Here is a 19,359-nt window from a genome sequence, read left to right on the forward strand (position 1 = left end):
GAGGAGACCAATGAGGCAGAACCTGGGGGCAATTCCACTGTGCCTCATGGAACCCAGAGTCCCTGAGGTCAGGGCGGAGACGATGGGGAGAAACATGGGGTTAGGGCAGAGAGGGGCACCTGAGGGCCATCTGGCGGCTCAGGAAAGCAGCACAGTAACCTACCCCCAGCCTGCTCAACTGCCTTTAGCTCCTTTATGCCTCCTCCATTATCACAAAGCTCCAGCCAGAACCTTTCGCTGAACACAACTTGTGTATCACACTGCCTCCTGGACACCTCCCATGGATGTCCAAAGGGTATCACACGCTCAGTAGCTTCCCTTCAAACCTGTTCTTCCTCCAGCCCACCTGATGGCAACGTCAGCTATCCCCAAACATGACTGTCATCCTTGGCTGCCCGCTGTCTCTCACCACTGGCATCTGGACCAGCCAGCCTCAGTCTTGGTCCCTGATGCATGCAGCCCCGAGAACAGAGCCGGGCACACCGTTGTGGAGTACTTGTCGATGGATGAACCCCCTTTTCTTCTCTAGCATGCTCCTCCTTCAAGAGTCTGTGATGCAGAAATATCTGAGTGACTCTCATTTGAGGGGCCATGGTGGAGAACCCCTTGGGGGGATGGGTTTTTTAGTCATAGAAGGAGGCTGGGGACACCATCACATATGGACGCCACTTCCCATACAGCCTCTCAGCTCTCACAACTGCCTTGCAAAGCGCACACATCACCTGTAATGTTAAGTGAGAAAATTAAGGAAACTGGTAGACTTGCCTACAGTCCACACTCCAACACCCTGGCCACCTAAATCCTGGGCAGCACCCACTGGTGGGGGAGAGGCGAGGCGGATGCTGCAGGGAGTGACCCTGGGGTGGGGCTGGGAAATGGTCAGGTTTGGGCTGAGCAGGATAGATTGAGACCCTCAGACCCTCTCCCCATAGTGGGGAAAGCTGTTTAGCTGGAGAAGGTCATGTCTCACCCCTGCAGCCCCACAGAAAGCAGCGGCACTCTCATTCACACCGCATACCACTCCCTTGCCTGACGCCCACTTCCGGAAGAGAGTGCTTCCAGGCCTCACCAGGTCTTCTAGGGGACACCAGGCCCAGCCCCTTGGGCCCTGGACACTCTGACACTGGGCTGAGCAAGCTCTCCCAGGAAGCCCACGGCCCCTCTGTGGTGGTCCGCACCGCATTCCACATGGTCCGGGGGAGCCGGCCCATCGTGCTGGGCCCCATGAGAGGTGGGCCTAGAGGACCAGCCACCAGGCACTGCCGGGGGCCACACGGTTGCATTCTCATGGCCGCGACCCATCAGGCCGCGACATAGCTCCGAAGCCCCAAATACTGCTCAGCCTCTTAGCCTTGCAGCTTCTGAAAGTCTATGGTCCCACGGAAGCAGGACTGAGAAGGGAGAGTCCACCGGGGGCAGGGGCAGGAACACAGGTCAACAGGCCTCGAGGGCTATGTTTAAAGGCTGCAGGAATCCAATTCCACTCCTCACACCTACAGAGAGACACACACAAATGTGAGTTTCATGTTTAAAACAAAAATGACCTCACGGTATATGCTCCATTTTACAGCCAGTTTCTTCTCATTTAACCTATCAGCTAACACACTTCAGTCACTATCGACCCATCACAGAACTGTTTTCTCCCTGCCTGATGCTCCACTGAGTATCTAGGCATCCATTTATTCAAGTCACTCCTGCTGCTGAACACTAACGAACGCTGTTTCTGTTTTCACGCATAAGTTCAGTTTTCTCAAACTACATGCATTGAATGTATTAGAGTCTGTTAGGATCCTAACAGGGTTTGTGTGTTCTTGAAGGGAATAAGATAACCTCAAAATTCACATGTAAGAATAAATGTCCAGGGATGGCCAAGAAAACTGTGAAAAAGAAAAATGAGTTGGGACAAAGTGACAGTGGTCCCCGAAGGGGGACAAAGGGCCCAGTGGAACAGGAGAGAAGAACCTGGAATCAGGTTGCCGCACAGATAACAAGGGACTATCTGACTAAAATGGCAGTTTGGCTCAGTGCGGGAAATGGTGGGTCTTTGCCAAACGAGGCAGGCCTCATGGTTAGCGGCCTGGAGGAAAAAGCATACGACCTGCTAACATTCCAGCTGGATTAAAGACTCTCGAGTAAAAAACAGTAACACCTTTTAAGAAAACCAAATGGCCAAACTGTGAGATAAAGAGGAAACCAGCTGAGCAATGACTAAATGCATATTGGCACAAACATATCCTGGGACAAGACACAGCCTTTCAAAATGGATTAGAGCTTTGGTGGGTGTGGGGAAAAGAATGCTCAAAAAACTATGTACAATTGAATCTATTTTCTGTAAAACGGACAAAAACTCCCAATTGTGGACATGCAGAGACATATAGATGGTTTACATGAGTATTGAGAATAGAGAAGAAAATACGCAAAGGTGTGAACATGGGCTATGGGTTGGGTGGGGGTCGGGGGCCTGATACACGTGGTAGGATGGGGGGTGGGGGCGGGTCAAGCCAAACAGGAAAAGAAGATCTTGGGAGCTACACGTTGGCAAAGCATGACTTCTGCACTTCAGTGAACTAAGGGGGTACAATGAGGTGAGCCTGTGCATAAAGGAATGAAGCGTCTCAAAGTAGTGATGGTCTGGAAGACCACGTACCATTGAGGAAAGTGTGTCCAATGACAAAAGCAGGATCCTGAGGTTTACTCACATGGGCACACACGCACACCTGACTCCACTAGGGGAGCTGCTAAACTGGGGCTGTTCCCTTGTGACGGATGTGATGATGCCCTTGGCGCCCACAGGACCCCTTACCATCCTAGCCTGAGCCCCACAGCAGACAGCAGACTTTGGGGACTCAGAAGCCGCAGTGAGAATCAGTGCTGCTTTTATTAAGCTGTAACTGACGAACAATAACTTGCACATAGTGAAGTGTACGTTTTGATAAGGCTGACTTAGTACACGCCCATGAAACCATTGCCACAATCGAGAGAGTACCTATATCCACCATCCCAGAAAGTTTCCTCACAACCCCTGTAGAACCCCTGCCTCCTCCCCTGCACCCCTTCCCCGGTTCTGCTGTCCTCAGGCAACCAATGCTCTTTCTGTCACTGCTGATTAGTTTGTATTTTCTAAAGTTTTATATAAACGGCATCTGCTAGACTGGATGTTTGGCCCCCTTGAAATTCATATGCTGAAATCCTAACCTCTAAAGGGATGGTATTTTGGAGGTGGAGCCTTTGGGAGGTTGATTAGGTTACAAGGGTGGAGCCCTCATGAACGGGATTAGTGTTCCTGCTGTGTCAGGACACACACAGCAAAAAGACAGCTGTCTGTGGACCAGGCATTGGGACCTCACTAGGCACTGAATCTGCAGGTCTCTTGATCTCGGGCTTCCCAGCCTATAGGGCTGTGAGAAATGAATTTCTGTTGTTTATAAGCCATTGGCTCTACCATATTTTGTTATAGCGGCCCGAACGGACTAGGACAGAATCACACAGCATATACCCGTTTTTGTTTGGCTTCTTTCGTGAAGCATCATTACTTTGTGATTCATTCATGCTATATCAGTTCATTCCTCTTATTGCCAAGTATGGATGTGTCACAATTTATCTATTTACCTGTTGATTGTTTGTCCACCATTTATTACTGAGTGACCTTGAGTAGGTCTCTTCCCCTCTCTCAGCCTTATTTTGCTCATCTATAAAACAGGGTATCCCTGCTCTCTCTTCAACCAGGCTGTTGAGGATCTGACAAGACTTGATGTACAAATGCTCTATAAAGAGCCAAGTGGAGCTCTGCTTGGGGTGGAGGGACTAAGTGCCCCTCACCGTCCATCTCTAGGGGCCACATATCCTATCTGTTAGGAGAGCTGTGTCTGAACTGCCCCCTAAACTATCCCAACAGAATAGGGCCTGAGGCCCTGGGAGCCACTGGAGGGATCAGAGCAGGGGAATGACACGATTTGATTTACAGCTTTGCAGTTTCACTCTGGCTGCTCTGCTTTCTATAGGCTGCAGGGGGCGCAAAGGTGAAAGCAGGGAGACCAGCTGGGAAGCCATTTAGCGATCCAGGTTCCTCTTTAAGAGATATGCTGATAATGTGGACTAGTGTGGAGGCAGAGGAGAGAACTGGATTGGAAGTAGAGGAAAAGATGAATGACTGTCATCCCTTCCCACCTCCAAAACCCATCACTGGGTTCCTGAGTGAGCAACTGGGAAGTCAAAAAAGAGATGCACTGTGAGGATGAGGAAAACCAGGGTGACCAGGTTTGAGGTTCCACTTGAGGCATGGCCATCTTGGGACACACCCAAGTGAATGTGTGAATTTGTACCGGTCCAGAGATAAGGCCCCAGATGCCTTCCTCACACATGGGAAAGGGAAGTATCAGCGAGGGAGAGTGTGTGGAATGAAATCAGAGCTCAGGACTGAGCACTGAGGCCTCTTATATTTTGAGGTCAGAAAGAGGTGGAGGCAGGCAGTACAAGAATGGTTAACAGAGACGGTCTTTGAGACAAGGACTGGTGAGCATCCCCAGACACGGGAGAGGGGGAAAATGAGGGGTCTGTATGGACACAGATCAGCTTGATTCTGGTAGTCTCGATCCCAGCTGATGGGGCAAGAACTTCCTTAACCAGAAGGGTCCAACTCCTAAGAAAAGCAGGTGCACACTCTCAGGGGGGCCCCATGACGGTGAAGAAATTCAATTATTGAAGAAGTTCAATTAGAAATTTAAAATCTTCCCTCAAATAAAAGGCCCAAATGGCTTCACTGGTGAATTCTATCAAATATTTAAAAAACAATACCAATCCTTCATAAACTCTTTCAGAAATAGAGGAGCAAGAAACACTTCACTCACTATGCAAGGCCAGTATTACCGCCCAAAGATATCACAAGAAAAGGAAACTACAGAAGATAACTTTAGTGAACATGGATGCAAAAATACTTAAAATATTAGTAAACCACATACAGCAGCATAAACATAATTATATACCATGACTGAGTTGGATTTATCCCAGGAATGCAATGTTGGATCAACATCTTAAAAATCAATTAATATTATATACCATATTAACAGGTTAAAGGATAAAAACCATGTGATCATCTCAATAGATGCAGGAAAAGCATTTGATGAAATCTAATACTGATTCATGACAAAACTTCAATAAACTAAGAATAGACTAAAACCTCCTCAACTTGAAAAAGGTCACTGATGAAAACCCCACAGCTTAACATAGCTAATGCTGAAAACTGAATGCTTTCCTCCCTAAGGTTGAGAACAAGGCAAAGATGTCCATTTTTTGCCACTTCTACACAACGTTGTGCTGGTGGCTGTAGCCAGAGCAATAAGGCAGGAAAAAAGTAAAGTCATCCAGGTTAGAAAGGAAAAAGTAAAACTCTTTATTCAAAGATGACATATCATATATGTAGAAAATACCAAGGAATACACACATACACACAGATTTTTTAAAAAGATAAAAATAAATGAGTTTAGCAAGGTCTCAGGATACAAGATCAATATAAAAAAATGGTATTTCTATATACTAGCACCAAAAATCTCTAGTATATATTTATATACACTAGCACCAAAAATTAAGCAAACAATTCCATCCACAATAGCATAAAAAAAACTTAGAAACATTTTAATAAAGAAGTGCAAGACTTGTACGCTGAAAATGACAAAATATTGCTGAAAGCAAGAAAGTCTAAACAAATGACAAACATTCTGTGTTTGTGGATTGGAAGACTTTATATTGTCAGGATGGCAATTCTCCCCAAATTGATCTATAAATTCAACATGAAATCTACTAAAATCCCAGGAAGCACTTCCATACAAACAAACTGACTATAAAATAAGCTGATTATATGGGAATGCACAGTATCTAAAATAGCCAAAAGAACTTTGAAAAAGAACAAAGTTGGGGGACTCATATTATCCAATTTTAAGACTTATTTCAGAGCTGAAGAAATCAATACCATACAATCAGTGTAGTATTGGCTCATAGGCATATAAGATCCATGGAACAAAATTGAGAGTCTAGAAATAAACTGCTATTTATAGTCAACTGATTTCAACAAAGGTACCAAAGCAATTCAGTGGGGAGAGGGAGGAAGGGAAGGAGGGAGGGAGGGAGAAAGAGAGAGAGAGGCTTTATAATAAATGTGCTGTGACAAATGGATATCCATGCACAAAAAGATTAATTTTAAAAATTAACTCAAAGTGGATCATATGCCTACATTAAGAACTAAAACTATAAAACTTCTGGAATTTCTTCATGGCCTTGGGTTGAGCAAAAAGTTCTTAAAATATGACACCAAAAGCATGATCCATAAAATAAATCATTGATAAACTAAACTTCATCAAAATTCAAAATTTCTACAATTCAAAAGACACCATTATGAAAAGACAAGCCACAGACTGGGAGAATATATTTGCAAATCATAGAGCCGATAAAGGATTTCTATCCAGAATATGTAAAGAATTCTTACAACTAATTCATAGAACACGAGAGACCCAATTAGAAACTGGGCAAAATTTGGATATTTCATTAAAGATATACACATGACTAACAAGCACAGGAAAAGATGCTCAAAATAATTAGTTGTTAGAGAAACGCAAATTAAAACCATAGTGAGAAGCCACTGCACATCCACTAGAATGCCTATAACCAAAAAGAGAGAATTTCAAGAATTGGCAAGGATGTGAGGAACCCTGAACCCTTAGACGCTGCTGGTGGGAATGTAAAATGGTGCCGCTAGTTTGGAAAAGCTTATCAGTTTCTTAAAAAGTTAAACATAAGCTTACCATAGGACCCAGCAATTCTAATACCTAGGAGTCTACCAAAGAGTAATGAACATATATGTCCACAAAGACTTATACATCATAGCAGTATTATTCATAATAGCCCCCAACTGGACACAATCTAAACATCCATCATTAATGGGAAAAACAGATAAAATGTGGTATATCCATAAGGTGGAAAACTATTCAGAAACAATAAAAGAAACAAGCTACTGATACATTCTACAACATTGATGATCCTCAAAAACATTAAAGAAAGAAGCTAGACACAAAAGACCACATGTTGTATGGTCCCATTTAGACATCTGGACATCTAGAAATGTCCAGAATAGGCAAATCTAGAGACAGAAAGCAAAATAGTGGTTGCCTGAGGATGGGAGTGAGAGAGGGGATTAACAGTAGGAGGGAAAAGGGAACTTTTCGGAATGCTGCAAATATTCTAAAATGGGACGGTGGTAATGGTGGCACAACTCTCTGTACATTTGTTAAAAATCATTGACTTGCATACCTAAAATGGGTGAATCTTAAGGTATGCAAATTATAACTCAGTAAAACTCTTATTAATAAATCTGATACGAAACAGAGGAAGACTAGGGAAGCATGATGAAGCATGATGAAGCACGACCCTTGAATGTGGACATACCCGGCAGTCCTCAAGTTCAAGAAACATACTTTTTGTGCCTCTTGTGTGTGCCTGGTGCTGGGTGCACAATCATGGACTGTCAAGGAGCGTGCCATCTACTGGGTAAGACGAGCAGGCAGGCCATTGCACAGAGTCAGGGCCAAGCACAGAGGAGAGGCACCAGGACCCCCAGGGATGCTTCCCTGCAGGGGTGACGTCTAAGGTGACACCCTGAAAGGGGTTTCAGGGAGGCTGAGTTGAGAGAAGTGCCAGATCACGACGGCCTGTTATGCTGTGCTACGAGAGCTTGGGTTTTTATCCTAACTGCAAACCCAGAAAAAGATAATTAAATAGGGAACTGAGCTCTATTAAAGAGAAAAACATCTCTCACGAGATGAAATTGGGAGCAGTAGGTCTGGGACAGCGTCTGTGAGAACGGTGCGATTCCCTTGTCATTTTCTGGTTGTGTAATGTTACCGTGAGCGGAAGGAACAACCAGCGGTACTTGTCTTTGTGGGGGGAAGGGCAGTGGGCTCTGCTCAGTGTGAGGGGAGGGGTCCAAAGGAAGTGGGAAGTCAAGCAGATGCGCGCGGCCAAAGCTGTCACCCACCAGCTCTTTGCTTCTGATCAAGGGGCGCAGGTTAGGTGGGAAGGGCTGTTATTTATTGCTTTGTAGGCATTTGACCTTTCTCCCACAGCAGAGCCTGCAGATTATACGGCTCCCTGTTCCAGCACAAAGGTGCCTGCTTCTATAACCTAAACATGGTTTTTTCTCTGCCTCGCTGCCTTCTCCAAAGTCCATCATGGTCCTGGGCAGCAGACCCCCACACACTGGGCATGCAGGCTGGATGATCACCCGCTTCCAAGGTCAAAGACACGGCTCCCCTCAGGTGAACTGGTCTGGGACTGTGGAGCCCTGGCCTCAAATCTTGACAATACTACCAGGCAGTCAAACCAAGTCAGTTACTCGACCCTTCTGAGGCAGTTTCTTTATGCTAAAATGAGTCCGGCTATTCCTGAGAGGACCAAGTGAAGGCCAACGGACAGCGTGTGTATGTGTGAAACCTGTGCTGGTGGGGTGTATGCGCGAGTGACATACCCTTCCAAAAACTAATAAAGTTGCCACCCGAGTACAATCATTACCCAGCGGATGAGACTGCCCATAAACTGGCTTTTGGAAAAGTGTGAATGAAGACTTTCCTAACATCCACAACCTCAGTAACCAGGGAGTCACCTCAGGAAGGCAGACCTGGAATGTGGCTGTATTTACACAAGTGAAAACGAAACGCAGGGGGTCCCGTTCTCCCTCGTTCTCCCACGGAAACTGGCCCGCACCACAGTGCCTGAGCTGTACCCCAACCCCAGGGAATCGGTCTCTGGGGAGGGGTCTGCGAATGACTCTGTGGTTTAAGAATTTCCCAGTGACTTTTATGTGCACCTGAGCAAAGCACCTCTGTCCGAGAGGATAAAAAGGAGCTGGAGGTTTGGGATCCAGGCTGTTCATAGGCCAACCACATTCCACTGGGGAGGTCTGGAGTTTTATGGCAGTGAGTGAAGAAAAGGGGAAATCCAAGAGGAGTGGGGATCTGGGCTGGAGCAAATATGCAACATGTTAATGAAATCTTTTGCATATTTCTCACCAGAACTCATTCTTATAAAATAAAATACACATCTCTCCAAAGACAGCTTTTGTTATATTTGGCTCTTCCCTTATTTTCACAGACATAGTTTTACTTTATCCAATGTATTTTTTCAGCTGACTTACAATAAAAATATGATTTACTTCTAATATGTATTTAAAAAAAATCAATCAGGAAAGGGCAAGAAGATATTAGAAGTGTACTCTTTATTTTTCTTTGGTTTCTTAACACAAAAGACATGCGTTCTATAAATAAAAGGAAATAAGATTTTCTGGGAAACAATAAATTGGGAGGGGGGGGAGGAGCAGAATTTCTACCTACTCACATTTCTGTGGCCAAGTCAAAAGGCTGGTCTTCAGCTCCCATCTGGCTTTGACCTCAGATGAAACCCAGAGAGAAGGCTCTGTGTGTTACCTGAAAAGGGGAAATGCCCAAGGAGAGAAGGCCCCAGTCCTCTGCTCGGAGCCGAGCTAGACCCCAAGGCCCACTGAGCACCTGTCCTAGCTCCTTGTCACACCCTTTCACAATCTCCTTGGGCCATCGATGACTCCTCTTCTCAGGATGCTATGGGAAAGGCTCCAACACCCAAGGGCCAGACCAGCCATTTGCCAACATTCACCATCACACTGAGGAACCGACCGTGAAGGGTGTGAAATGTTGGTGTTAGCACATTTGTGCTCGGAGCCCAGATCCAAGCACTGGCTTCATCTTACTTGGAAACACTCTCAGGTGCAGCAACCTGACTTCTACACCAGGAGGCGGCAGTGGATGTAGAAAGGCCACTACAGGAGCAGCAGATCACGGGAAAATGATCTGTCACCCCCAGTGGCAGAACCTGGGCCAGCATCCTAAGGACCTGGTGAGGCCCACTCATTCAATTAGCCCACCGACTGATTCTCAGCACCTTCACAGCCCAGGCTCATCAAACTTACAAGATAGGGGCTTATTATAATAAGACGAGCACTGATACACTCCTCTCTAACCGGAAACGCAGACACCAGCCTCCTTGAGTCTACCTCTGTAGGCAAACCCAGAGGGAGTGAGGAATGCTGGAGCTCCAAGAGCCCCGGCAAAACTAGATCAGATTGTTGAGTCGTTAAAAAAAAACAACACAAAAAAACATATTTCAAGTGCTTGTAGCAGAGGCCCAACTCCTAAGTGGCAGGTAACAAAGGTATTTCTCTCTGGATACATGGCGATTGCACACACTGGTAAACCTCATGGTCCTGGGCTGGGAGACGTCTCAGGCTCCACATCGTGCCTTTCTGAGCAGGCTGCCAGGCCACCCCAGGCAGGCAGCAGTGGACAGACCACCAACCAGGTAGAGATGGGGACCCTCAGCCCCTGTCTTGCATTGAAGGAATTGTAACCTCTTTTAGTCTCTACTGGAAGCATCTTAGGACACCAGGTTTTGGCAGCAGCAGTGCACTGGTCACAGTGTCCTCCTGGTTGGGTCCGGCTGTGCTATGTCAGGTCCCATCCAGGGAGGAGGAAGAAGGGGCACAGAGCATCTTCAAGAAGTCATCTGATCAGAGGAAGAAATATAAAGCCTGTTCTTTGCAGCAGCAAGAGATTCTTCCGGCTGCTAGTTCTTCATATCACAAAGCCAGTTTTGCTTGAATGTGAAGGTCAACCTTGTTGATCAGTCAGCGGAGGGAAGCCAGATCTCTGGAATTGGCGAGTGGGTGGAGAAGCAGTGGCCTGGCAGGGGAGATGAGGTTACTGGACCAAGCCAGCCCACGGCTGGTGGAAGGACCAAGTCCCTGGTTAGGCTCTAGAGTACAAACAGTCAGTGTGCCCCAGAAGCATGATAATGAGGACAGCTATCCAAGAATGATAGATGGGCAAGTGGGAATCTGGCCAGACTTGCTGCTTCCTGCTGGTCAAATAAGGAAGGCGTGACAGTGGGGGTGAGAATCTGAATGAGAGCCATGGTGGCAGTGGGAGGTAACCACGTGGGCACTCGCAGCCTCCAGCCACGAGCTGGGAGCTCCCACCTGGAAGAGTGGCAGGAATTCAGCCAACTCACTAAGCCTACGATTAAAAAAGTCCTCTGATGATGGGTGTGAAGACAAACCTCACGAGCACCTTGCCACAGGACCAGTCGAGAGCACTGATTCCAGACACACCAGGGCTCAGAGGGAACCCCAAGTGCTGTGTGAAGCCTCAGGACCCTGGCATCCGAATGTGGGCGGATACCGCCCTTTTCATGTTAGGTGGTTTTCTACTTAAACACATGTTTCCCTTTAGTGTCTTTTTTTCACGTTATTTTCTTGCAAAAAATGTTCACTTAAAAAAAAGTTATTTTCTCTCGTTTTTTTCATGTGTTTCTTTAAAATTTCTTCAGTTTCTTTCAAGTATCTTTTTTTCCCTTTCTTCTGTTTCTCCTGAACAAGATGAAAAGGACCTCACTGGAATGCCAAAATGAGACACAGGAAAAGCTTCTGTTCGCCTTGCTGACCCAGCGACGAGGACACAACCCTCGGTGCCCCAGGACGGAAGAAGGCGGTGCTGGGGCTGCATCGTCGTTATCACAGGCAGTAAGAACACTTCAAGTGCCGTTCTCTCTCAGCTACACCCCCGTTGCCAACCGGCTTGGCCACTGCAGCCACCCCGTCATGAACTGACCAGCACATGGCTGGAGAAGAGCAGGCGAGGAGTGTCAGATGGAAGGCCTGCTGCCCGTGGGCGGCCCGGAGCTGTGGCCGGTGGGAGCTGGGCTTGGATGGAGCCTGTGTACGTGTGGACCAGCGAGGCAGTCCCATGTCACCAGCTGTGGGACCCAGAGGGGCTTCTGTCTCATGCTGTGCATCTTGATGACCTAGACCTAAGGGTCACAAGGGCAGCACAGTGAGGGAGGACTTAAGCACCTGGGAAAACTGTACCTCCGGTGAGCTCACATTTCACCCCGTCTTCTGATCCACCACCTCTCCCGGAAGGGACTGTCCCTGGAAGGAAGTGCCTATGTTTGTACCAGGTGCCTACCCCACCACGTCCCGCCCTCTGCCTTAGATGGTGAGGAGAGGGATGCAGCCCACACCGACCCCGCCCTCATGACATGCCATGGGGGCCATGAATGTCCAGCAGTCCGTCTCTGGGTCGTACATCTCCACTGAGCTCAGGTTCGACTGTCCGTCATAGCCCCCCACGGCGTAGAGGCGCCCACAGCTGGCCACCAGGGAGACGCGACTCCGGCGCGTGTGCATGGGGACAATCAGGCACCACTGGTCTGCTATGGAGCTGTACATCTCGGCGATGCTGAGGAAGCCAGAGCCATCGTAGCCCCCGCAGACAAACATCTTGCTCCCCAGGGAGGCAGCCCCATGCCGGCAACGCTTGTTCAGCATGCCAGCGGCCGGGTGCCAGGTGGCCGTGTGGTGGTTGTAGTGCTCCACCTGCAGCAGGAGAGAGGCACAGGTACAGGACAGTCAGTCAAAGCTCCGCCCACGGGGTGGCCTTGCGGGACACGGTGGCTCACATGGTGTCAGGCTCCAGCGGGAGGCCTGGGGACAGACAGCTCTGCCAGTATGTGCCCTGGTTTCCTCGGCCGCATGCCTGCTCTTGGGCTTATAGGGACAGGTGAGAGCGTGCCTAACCTGACCTCTTCTGTGTAATCTAAGGAAACAACTGAAGGCGCTGCCAAGGCCGCACTGCTGTGTAGCGACAGAGTGGGGTGACAGCGGGGTCTCCTGAAATCTGTCCAGGGTGCGTTCCATCACAGGGACTCTAGGGAGCAGCCGCTAAATGGCTGTTGGGGTTTTCTAAAGAATAAATCCAGAAGAATACAAGTGTTTGCAAAGCCACACTCCGTGTATACGAGCTTACTTTGGGCAGCACTCTCCCCAGGTCTCAAGCAGAACTAGGCAGAGTGGGGTGGGGTGGCTATACTCTACCCCGCCCCCGCCCCCCACACACTGGTCCCCATTCTCGGAAGGGTTCAGAGAACCCAGTAATGGCCTGAAACCTCACTCAGTGATGCCTCACCCACAATGGCAAGGCTGAAGGTTTTTTTTCCAGAGAATTGCCTTTCAAAATAATTCTCAAAAATGGAAGGAGTAGGTGCCCTTAGCCCAGGGGACCCCAGACTCACACTGCTGAAGATTTGTAGGCCGTCGTGGCCACCCGACACGTGTATCCTGCCCTCAAAGACTGTGACCCCAGCAGCACTGCGATTCGAGCTCATCGGTGTCACCACTGTCCACCTTTAGGAAAGAGTCAAAGTAGGAGCACAGCCATGAGACCCAGTACCCCATCCTCCCAGGATAGCCTAGAAAGGTTCGGGCACACTGTGCTGCGTCCCCGTGCGCCCGGACAATCTCCCCACCGCTTAGTGCCTCTCCCACCACCTGCTCATGGCTTTCTCTGGCTGCCACCTGTCCCTCGGCATCAGACCGGCAGCTGGTCTCTGCTCATCTCTGCCAGCATGACCCCAACGAGGCCTCTTACAGATCAGTTCCTCCCCTGCGTTCCCCATCTTGTTAATGGGACTACCTGCTACCTAGTTGCCGTACTTGTAAAACTCAGCATTTTTATGGCCTCTTTTCCCTCATCCTCAATATTCTTGTGGACACCAACTCCCCGATGGTTTACCTCCTAGTCACTGCCTGTCCCCAACCCCTGGCTCTGGGCTCTCACCTGGACCACTGCAACAGTCCCCTCACAAGTGGCCTGGCGTCAGACTGTTCCCATTTGGACTCTCCAGTGGCTCCTCACTCTGAGGCGGAGTCCAAGTTCCCAAACGCAGGCCTTGACCACTGAGTCCTTGTCTACACACCAGCTTCACCTCCTGACATGTGCGCCACCCACGCCCACTCCTAGCTCACTAAGCACTCTTGTCTCTGAGCCTCAATTCTTGCAGTCTTCCTGCCTCTGCCCCAACTGTGGAGAAGGCGAAAGCGTGCCCCACTCTGGGCCCAAGAGCTCCAGACGCAGGCCCCCCGCGCCGCGGGGATCTCAGACTGCCTGCCTGCTGCCCGATACATAATACAGTGGTTAAGTGAACGGAATGTTGCCTTAGAAGCACTCTGATGACTCGGCTCCCCTCGTGTGCTTCTATTTTGTAATATAATGTGAAAGATTCAAACGCTGAAATGAAAAATGTGGGCTAACCTTGCTAGTGTTTTCCAAAGAGTGCTCCACAAAATAATTCCACACAATGGTGACAGGTGTCACATGAAATGAGATTAAACAGGTCTCTTTCCATAGAATTTTTAGTCTTTAAAATGTTAATGACTCGTTATGGAAAGCTAGGGCTTTGGTGGTACCAACAGCAACATTTCACGAACTTCTCAGACTATGTAACTTTTTTCTTTTTTCAAATCATAGCCTATCCACTTTAGAAAGTGCCGTCATCTATTAATTATCCTCTTTTACCTGCATTTCCATTACGATGGGCTGATTTAAATAAGAGGTAGAGCATTAAATAAAAGTTTCCCAGTATCTATGCTGACTATTTGTTTTTAAAATTTATTTAATCATTCATTCATTTAACCAAAGGTTATGAAATGTCTATTATATATGCAAGGTACTATGGGGGCTACAGAGGTGGGTAAGATATGCTCTATCCTCAAGAAGTGTGATTTAAAAACTGCAGTTCTAAGGTTTGATGCTCTTTGTTTAGCAAGCTCCAGCTGCCGCAGGGGAGCCGGAGGCCTTACTTGTCTGTCTCAGGTGAGTAGGTCTCCACAGAGTTGAGAGAAGAGCTGCCATCGTAGCCCCCACAGACGTAGATCTGCCCATCCAGCACGACCGTCCCCATGGCACTGAAACAGACAGAGGTGTCATCCCAGCGGGGCCTCGAACTTCCTGGGGCAACCGTCATGCTCACTGAGCAAGAAACCTAACCACCAACTGCCTCTTTCTACACCAGACCTAAAGCCCAGGTATGTGATTAAGTCACAGTGTAACACGGAGGGAAGAAGCTGCCCTGTGGGTCCTCTTGCCTCCTAACCCCCGGCCTGGGGTTGCCTCCCCTCCCCACTCTATGTCCTTGATCTGTCTGATGTGCTCACCTTGCTGGGCTCATAGTCTAATTTACCTTTAAGGCCCTGGTCCAATTACTCACTCTCCTCCTCAAAAAGCCATCCTGGACCCCTCAGTAAGGGATCTGTTCCAACCCCACCCTTCTAGAGCAGCCTCTTTATTACAGCACTTGTCTCCTCCCACCCCGCTCCATTTCTCATTAGGCACTCATGAGGCATGCTGGCCCAGGAACTAAGTTCAGAAGGGTGAGTAAACCAAAGCTGCTGCCCACAGGTGATTACGTTCTGGCACTACGGAGCCCAGGAACTGACCTGCCACCTCTTAACATGTGGGGACCTCCTGGAAGACAGGGGTCTTCCCTCGACAATGCTTAGTGTGGTGCTTTGTACATTACAGGCTCCCAACATAAGTTTGTTGTGTCACCCTGATTTTCTCATTCAATTTGCTATAAAGTTTGACAAATGTCTTTTCATTACAAACACGGCCCTGCATGGCCCTAATTTGTCTCAGTGGGTGATGTAACTGCTCCTGTTTGTCGTGCACGTACCACACGTTCAAGTACTCTATGCTCGCCATTTTCCATCCTCACCACACCCTGTGAGGAGGTATCACCTTCCGGGCTCCCTTCTCTGACTGCCCGGAGAGAAGCAGGCCTCAGATTTAAATGAGACAAGCCTGACTCCCGTGCTGTTCACCATGCCAAGCTCTCCTAATACAAAGACCCAGGGATCTGGTGTAATCATAGTCTTCTGCTCTGCACAAAGCCTCATGAGAAGTTAAAACACCAATGCCAAGCTGCCCGATTGTCTGTTTTCAAACCTAATGCTGGAGAAGATTAAAAATGAAACTGGGTGTCTAACAAACAGGAAAATAAAATATACCAAGCTTTCTGCCACCTTTCAAATGTACGTAGCAAATCAAACTGATCCAAGCAATGTCCTTTTGAGGGACATGGTAACAGACCTCCTGAACAAGCCTGAAAGAGGAAAAGGACTTGCCTCAGGCGAGGACTGTGGGAAGATCACAAACTAGACAGGTCACCATCCTTCTAGAAGTGGACACAAGTAACAACACAGGAGTGCGACAAAAATATGAGAAAGAATTAGGAGGTGCCACAAAACTACGTGAGATTAACTATGAACTAAGAGCGGGGAGATAAGGAGGAAGGCTGATCAGTGTGGACTGGAAACGTCCGTCAGAGAAGGCTCCATGGAAGCAGCCTGGAAGGCTGGAGAGGGAAGGAATGACGGCAGAGGAGCTTGTCACCAACTGGCAGGACAGAGGGCTGTGTGGGATGGCGGGAGAAGTGACTGAGAACATTTTAAGGCAGCCTGTAATTTAAGGGGATGGAATAGAGCTACTAATAACAGGGCATTAACCACAGTGAGGGAAATGAACCCCCAGAGGACTCTCCTCCTGACAACGCTCCAAACCCCGTGACATCAAAGCTAGGAAGTGGCCCACAGTGGACATACAAGGAAGAACAACTGATTGCAGTCAAAGCAGAAAAGGCCCTCAGCGTTCGGGGAGATGGAGCAATGAGTCATTCGAGGCCACAGAGAACTGCCAAGTATCGAAGGAGCAGGAAGGGGAAGCCCCGAGGCGGTGACGGTGGGAGAAAGAACCACGAGAGCATTAGCTCACCGCACAGGGAGCAGGTCTTTATAGACATACTTTTTTCTTCCAAAACAAACGTACTTTGACCCTCTGTGAATCTGGTCTTCTTGGTACAAAGGCAGACTCCTCCTGGCTCAACGCCACATACTAACACTGATGAAAGTGGAACATGTATATCGTGGCCGTGACACTTTCAGGTGGCAAAGGACTCCCACACTGACTACTTTGTGTCACCACACGTGCAGTCACTTGATTTTTTTTTGTGTGGTCCCATGACCTTACCGGTGGAGAACCCACGGCATGACCAGACAAAGTGGCCTGTGAGGCAATACTTAGACCACAGAATTATGAACTGGAAGGCCCTTAGGGAGCCGCTGGTCCAGTGGTTTTCAAGCCACCCCTTTCAAAAAAAAATTCATGCAACTTTCCCCCTAAAGTTGGGCATATGTTTTGGAAGCTCAATATGCAAAAGGCACACGTGGATCTGTTTTGGTTAAGTGGGTGGGGGGTCTTGGACTGCTTTCCTCTCCTGTCAGTCCTGGAGAGAAACATCGGGGTGCCATGTGAAGCCACCGATCTGGTGTGGCCTCTCAGAGGGCAGGAGAATGGAAGAACCGGTCCAGCTCCCCCTCCCACTCCAAAGCGCCCACTGCCCAACTATGGAAATACGTCACACGCGTGTGATGGAAGATGCCGCGTGAGAAGGCTGAATGAGGGCACTCTCGGATGTCCTCTCATCCCACTTCTTATTCAGGAAATGTGAGCAAGCAAGCGATGGGGGAACAAGTAGCTGGAATGTGTTGAGAGACATGTCAACTCGGTCCACCTCACCAACAGCTGCGAGCTCGTGCCTGGGGGGACATGTGGCGGCCCTGACGTGATCACTGCTATGAGTCACATGCTCCCCGGGTAACGGAAGCATGTGCCTGGCAGGAATCTCGGGAAAGAAAGCATAAAGAATAACACCTTCATTTCCTCTTATCACTTGTAAAGTTAAATCCTCCTCCTGTGTGTTTCCACTTTAATCCCACCTCTTCCCTGAAATCTTCCAGACGTTCCATCCAGCTTCTCTCCCTCATCGAATCTTCCATAATACACATTCCCAGGCCTTATCTGGCACTTAAATAACAACACAACTTCCACATGTCCACGTCTCCCCAAGTTCTCAAAGGACAAGGCAGGCATTTTAACTTTTAAGCAGATGGGGAGGTACTGGCAGGGGTCGGTCTGGCTGCAGGAAACCGCCAGGACGGAACTTATGTCTGACTGTATCACGTGCCCTTGCTTATCCGGCCTGGTGCTCCCCAGATGCTCAGTGTGTAGCTCGGGCTGCACAGGTGGCTTCCAGAATACCTTCTCTTGCTATTCATGCTCCCCGCTCTGGTCCATGTGTCCGTCTCCGGGTTGTACACCTCCACAGTGCTCAGCCGCAGCTGGCCGTCATATCCCCCGATGGCATAGAGGAGCCCGTTCACCACGGCCACACCAACGCGGCTGCGGGCTGTCGTCATGGGATGGCACTTCTCCCAGCGATTGGCGACAGGGTCAAACACTTCCACCACGTTCAGGGAATCACCTGCATAAAAATTTGCTACTCAAATTAAAACACATGAGACCACTCGCTTAGATCACACTGGTGGGTGCTGATTATATGGAACGTTTAACTTGATTCTATCAGCTCTTCCCACAGGATTTCTCAAGCCGGAAGGGCCCACTAAGAAGTTTCAGCCACGATAACCTCAAACCTAATTCTTTAAGGAAAATCAGAATCAGACGGGAGGCATTTGCTTTCCAGAGAGGGAAGTTTTAAGTTGCGATGAGGCACTCCACCTGCCTAAAACTAACAATGAAGGCAGAAGGATACACTATTTCCCCAATGCAGGAGGCGTGCCGGAGGGAAGGGCGTGGGCCCCAATGCCCACTTCCACTTGCTCGCCCATGGCCCTGGGCAACTTGCTTTGTATCTCCACCTTCTGTTCTCACATGTGAAAAGAAGATAATCTCTCTGGTGGAGCTGCCGTGTGGGTTAAATCCCCTAGCATAGTTCTGGAAGAGACTAAGTGCTTGATGAGCAGTAGTCATAGCAGCAACGAATGGTAATTCCAACCCGACCTTTTCATTAGGTTTTTGTGAGAATCAAATAAAAGACTTCCCCTCCCTGTTTTATTCTGCTCTGGGGCACTTTAGCACCCGTCACACGACAGCGTTTACTAGTTGTGGACTTGTCTTTTCCAGGTCATACGATCAACGAGTGGCAGAGACTAGTATCCACCTCCCATTAACTTTCAATTAAAAATAAAATTGCCCAGGACTGCCCACCACTGCCCCACCTCCCACAAGCCTGGACTGGCTGTGAAAGGCTTGTCCTCCACATTGAAGATGACATTCCCTGTGCCAATGTACTGCCGGGATTCAGGTGCCCATGTTGCCCTCTCTACTGAATCTCTACTGCCCTACAATGGTGCCTAGGGTGAGAAAAAGGGACGGGAGCCCCACGGAGCTTTCCTGAAACCTTGACTGTATGATGAGAGCTGCCAGTAGCACATGGACTGTAAAGCATGTGTGTGTATCACAGGAGCTAAGAGCAAAGGGTATTTTTGATAGTGACAGACCCTGTGTATGTGGAGAACCGTCCTTCTACAGTGATGTTCTCGTAGTCCAGCGGTTCTCAACCTGTGGGTCGCGACCCCTTTGGGGGTTGAACGAC

General features: G+C 48.5%; 1 protein-coding gene across 5 annotated transcripts in view; it reads right to left on the bottom strand.

The window, feature by feature from the left end:
* Nucleotides 1-31: 31 nt before the first annotated feature.
* The window catches only part of KLHL18 (kelch like family member 18), a 65,694-nt gene continuing 46,366 nt past the window's right edge, over nucleotides 32-19,359 (bottom strand). The window contains exons 7-12 of one of the 5 annotated variants that reach the window (XR_002122754.1): nucleotides 18,006-18,243; nucleotides 14,711-14,815; nucleotides 13,144-13,255; nucleotides 9,379-12,448; nucleotides 1,179-1,493; nucleotides 32-722 (exon numbers count right to left, since the gene is read on the bottom strand). Coding sequence is in view for 3 of the 5 variants with exons in the window: in XM_019632636.1 (XP_019488181.1) it covers nucleotides 12,062-12,448; nucleotides 13,144-13,255; nucleotides 14,711-14,815; nucleotides 18,006-18,243 (842 nt within the window). In the remaining 2 variants the exon portion in view is untranslated. Of the gene's footprint in view, nucleotides 1,494-9,242; nucleotides 12,449-13,143; nucleotides 13,256-14,710; nucleotides 14,816-18,005; nucleotides 18,244-19,359 lie in introns of those variants that run through there. The other 4 variants (XR_002122753.1, XM_019632658.1, XM_019632651.1 and 1 more) reach the window with 4 other exon arrangements.

The sequence above is a fragment of the Hipposideros armiger genome, unplaced genomic scaffold (genome assembly GCF_001890085.2).
Source record: "Hipposideros armiger isolate ML-2016 unplaced genomic scaffold, ASM189008v1 scaffold_18, whole genome shotgun sequence".
NCBI lineage: Eukaryota > Metazoa > Chordata > Mammalia > Chiroptera > Hipposideridae > Hipposideros > Hipposideros armiger.